At 61.7% G+C, this 4,437-nt stretch overlaps 1 protein-coding gene across 1 annotated transcript in view; it reads left to right on the top strand.

Moving 5' to 3' along the window:
• Positions 1–143: 143 nt before the first annotated feature.
• The window catches only part of LOC112549087 (zinc finger protein 184-like), a gene marked incomplete at its 3' end in the record, with an annotated part of 7,708 nt that continues 3,414 nt past the window's right edge, over positions 144–4,437 (top strand). The window contains exons 1-4 of the mRNA XM_025195899.1: positions 144–199; positions 788–816; positions 2,409–2,566; positions 3,052–3,178. Of these exons, the coding sequence (XP_025051684.1) occupies positions 144–199; positions 788–816; positions 2,409–2,566; positions 3,052–3,178 (370 nt within the window). The remainder of the gene's footprint in view (positions 200–787; positions 817–2,408; positions 2,567–3,051; positions 3,179–4,437) is intronic.

Here is a 4,437-nt window from a genome sequence, read left to right as displayed (position 1 = left end):
GGAGGGGAGGGGTCTCCAGGGCCCGAGGCTGGGGGTGGGGAGCTGTGGGGGTTTCTGGAGCCAGCCCAGTGCCCGCAGCCTGTGTCAAGGCCAGGGGAAGCTCAGGATGACCCTGAGGCTGCTCTGGGTGGGGGGTAATCGACATGGCAGGGCAGCCACAGGAGGAGGCGGGCCAGCGCCAGGAGAGCCGGGGCAAGAGGTGAAGCCGGCCCTGCAGCCCCTCGGAGGCCGACTAGCCCCCAACACCACTCAGCTGCCCCCAGCCCCAGACACCTGGCACCAGCGCTCCTGCTGCCAGGAGGGCGAGGGGCCGCGAGAGGTTGGTCCTGGAGTTGGTGGTGCCAGAGCAGTTTGTGGCCGTCCTGGCCCAGGAGATGCAGAGCTGGGAGTGGGATCGTGGCGTGGAGACCTGCGCCAGGGCCACGGCCTGGCCCAGGGGTGCAGCTGGGGCAGGCAGCAGACAAGAAGCCCCAGGGCGCAGCGTTTCCCCCAATCCTCTGTGCTCCATCCCCACCTTCCTGCGTCTGGGGCTGTTCCCTCCCCTCCCGTGACGCGTGGATCTGGTCCCCGGTCCAGGCAGCGTGACGGCGCAGGAGACGTGCTCACACGCGGCGCAGCCCCGCGGGGCACTGCCGGGACCGGCCGAGTGCCACCCCCGCGGGGCCCTGCGGGGACCGGCCGAGTCCCGGCTGCAGCAGCCGCAGGCCCGTGGCGCGGACATGGCTCTGGAGGAGGGAGGACAGCAGGACGCCCCATAGGCTCAGGACAAGCCACCTCGTGTCCCCAGAGAGGAGCCCTCACCCGAGCAGAAGTCAGGTACGGGGCCGGACGCAGGTCCGACAGGGGTCTGGATGCCTTAGGGGCTGTCTATGTGTGGGGGGAGACACTTGAGTGTCTGCCCCGGCTGCGACAGGGCTGTGGTATTTGTAACCCCTGTGGCTGGGGTGGCCCAGAGCTGTGGTCTGTGTGGTGGCAGCTCCCAGGTTGGGCCCTGGTGTTTCTCCTTGCACGTGTGCAGCACCCAGCACATAGAGGTTTTGTCCCGGGGGCTCGTCGTGCTGCCACAGGAACAATCAAGGGTCTAATCCATGTTCCTGCAATCAGTGCCCCCTGCCCCCCTGTTGGCCAAATGGCTAGTTTCGTGCCCCTGGAGGCTAGACCAATTTTTTCTCCAGGAGAGAGTTATACACAGGGTGGGTCCGTCATGAGTTTATTGATTGCGCAAGCAATGTCGACAGAGGAGCTGATGCTCAAAGCTGTTTTTCTCGGGGTTACACTTTTATAGCTTACATAAACAAAGGGCTACAACGTGTCATACAACTATTGGCAGTACCACAATTTCCTTGTTGTTACGTCTTATCTTATGGGCTAGGCTTAGTTTGCTATTGGTTAATGTCTCCTGTTAAGTTTAGTGCATGTGTATTTCAAAAGCAGAACTGCGGCAAAAAGTTCTGTCGCATGCGCAGAGGAAAAGGGGAACTGCGGCAAAGTTAATGTCTTTTAGTAACCTTATACCTTAGTGTCACTTCAGGGCATTAGGCAAGTATGGTTACAAAATGCAGAGCAAGCAAGAAGGAAAAAGAAACCCACAACTCAGTCGTTAGGCCTCGTGCTTTTTATACAAGAGATCATGAGGGACTCATACAGTTATTACTCAAGTGAGGCCCAGGTCATAATGTATTTTTACCGCACCCCTTTCTCATGCCCCGGCAGTGCTGTATGTCCGCGCAGGGGCTGGGGCGGGTGTTGGGACATGAGATTCCCCAGGGACGTCTGCCAGGTCCAGCCCAGCTCACGCCAGGCCTCTGTGCTGCTGCCGACCGCCCAGAGCAGAGACCTGGGAGCCGTGGGCAGACGAAAGCCCCTCAGGCTGGTGCCCCAGAGCAGGCCCTTGCCCGGGGCTGGGAGCGAGCGGTGGCTCGCCCCTTTGCAGCAGCAGCAGCACCGTGCGTCCGTGGAGGAGTCTCTGCCAGGACGTTTGGTGGGGTCCGAACTCTGCCAGGACGTCTGGCGGGTCCGAGCTGCCACAGGTCGGCTGTTCCTGTCCTCCCCGTGGCCCTGGCCGCCCTGTCCATGCCACTGCCCGTGCATTTCCCGTCCCCTGCCCGTACAAGCTGGATGTGACGCAGCCCCAGGGTCCCTGCAGCTCCTCTCCCCGGGAGCGATGTGTGTGCCGCGGTGCTGTGATCCCACCCCGCGCTGGGACAGAGTCCCGGGGGCTCGTCCCCAGTCCGTGCCTGTGGAGGTCCGCTAGCAAGAGCCGTGGGGCTCGGAGTCGTCCTTGTCCCCCACGTCCCCCGCGCTGAGGCCTGTGGCTGCCTTGGTGCCAGGCCAGGGCAGGAGCCCAGCAGGGCTGTCCCCGGCCGCAGCGCCAGGGCTGACCTGCGCCCGCTCTTGCCCCCGCGCAGGTGCCGGGACCCGGAGCAGAGCCGAGCAGCAGGCTGGTGAGGAAGGGCCCGTGCGCCTGGAGCTGCAGAGGACTTGGCCAGGGAGCCTGGGAGAGAGGGGCTGCCTGCCCCCGGAGCCGGGCCCAGGGCAGAAGGGGCAGGCGAGGGAGAGCCTGGAGGTGAGCAGGGCCCCAGGGGCAGCTGGGGGTGGGAGCGCAGCTGGGGCAGAGCCCGGAGCAGCCAGGGGTGCAGGGAAGAGTTGGGGGGGGAGCGGAGAGACGTGGAGAGCGACAAACCTCTGGTGACGTGCAGACACACCAAGCTGGCCCGAGCCGGAGCTCGCTGCCAGGTGCTGATGTGCAGGGGTGCGGGCACGGGAAGGCCCAAGCAGAGTCCACGGGGCCAGGGCTCCCTGCCTCGAACTGGGCTGCCTACACAGAGTAAGGAAATAGCAGGGCATGAGCTGGGCCAGGGCAGACACATGAACTCCTGCGTGGACGGCTGCATCCACACCCCACGTCCACAGAGTGACGGGGAGTTTTACACCCTGCCTGTCAGGGCCAGGCTGGGACACAGCTGTAGTGCCGAGTGATTGCAGACAGGGCCGTGGGGCTGGGAGCAGCTGGCCCAGGGGACACCGATGGTGCAACGCTTGTGCCCGCAGCTCCCAGCGGTGTTCGAGGCCGTGGCAGTGTATTTCACGCGGGAGGAGTGGGAGCTGCTGGACGACGAAGGCAAGGAGCTTTACCGGGACCAGATGCTGAGGAATTACCAAGCCCTCGTTTCCCTGGGTAAGGCTCTGCTCCTGGCTTCTCCCTGCGGCCATGTGAGCGCCCACGTTTCTTGTCTTCTCCCTGGTTTTCAACCGTCTCATCCTCATGGCCAGGGGTTGAACCCCACGTCCTCCCCATTGTGGGAATTCTGTGGGGAATCAGGCCTCTCACGTTTCATCCTGATACCTCCTCCTTCGTTTCGTCCAGATACCTTCCCCTGAGTCTTCCCCATTCGTGGGACTCCTGGGGCTTCCCTGCGCAGCAGTGTCGTGGCAGTGCAGTGTCTCTTTGCTTTCCCAGCGTCTTCCACCAAAAGATTCCCTTGGGGAAGGGCTTCTCCTGCCACAAGTCCCGTGGGCCACTCTTCTGACCCTCTTCTCTCCACATCTTGCAGATTATTTTCCTCCACTATCTGTTTCAAGAGCCTGGAGGTTTTGTCCATTCCTCCCCGTTCCTCTCCATTTTCTCACCTACTGTCTGTTTTATTCAGTGGAAATTTCCCACAAGGACACTGGGTTCGGATCCTGGGAAGGTCCCTGCAAGGTAACTCAGTGCCCCATAGTGGGCTTCTCTTCCTGATGGGCCCTATATGTTTGTGACCAAAAACACTGTCTCAGTGATATCTTGGCTTGAAGAGCTGCATCTAGCTGGTAATTCTGTTATGCTAGAAGGGGAGGGGTGGGGGGCACGGGCATGGAGGGGTGCAATCAAGGCCTCTGCTGTGAGAGAGGGAGTGAAGCTGAGGCAAGCGCTGCCCAATCGGGGTGGGCTGGGGGTAGAGCTGCGACTTGTTCTGGACATTGCAGTCCAGTTCATCCAGTGGCTCATAGATGAAAGGGACCCAATGGATCATCATGTCTGACCCCCTGCCCCTGGCAGGAAAGAGGACCGAGGTCAGACGACCCCGGCCAGGTGACTATCTAGCCTCCTCTTGAAGACTTCCGAGTTAGGTGACAGCACCACCTCTCTTGGAAGCCCGTTCCAGATTCTGGGCACCCTTGGATTGGTGCCACTCTCCGTGCCCAGTCCGGCTTTGGCTCTGCTGGGAATAGCCCTATAAAGCTTCAGCTTGCCCCACGCGGATCTGGGGGCACGCGCCCCCACGTGCCTTAGTTTCATAGTTGGTCGGGTCGGAAGGAACCTGAGCAGATCATCAAGTCCGACCCCTGCCGTGGCAGGAAAGAGCACTGGGGACAAACGATCCCAGCAAGGTGTTTGTCTAACCTCCTCTTAAAGACCCCCAGGGTAGGAGCCAGCACCACTTCTCTTGGAAGTTG

This window comes from Alligator sinensis, unplaced genomic scaffold (assembly GCF_000455745.1).
Source record: "Alligator sinensis unplaced genomic scaffold, ASM45574v1 scaffold3476_1, whole genome shotgun sequence".
In the NCBI taxonomy this organism is placed as follows: domain Eukaryota; kingdom Metazoa; phylum Chordata; order Crocodylia; family Alligatoridae; genus Alligator; species Alligator sinensis.
This window is presented reverse-complemented; position numbering and strand designations above follow the sequence as displayed.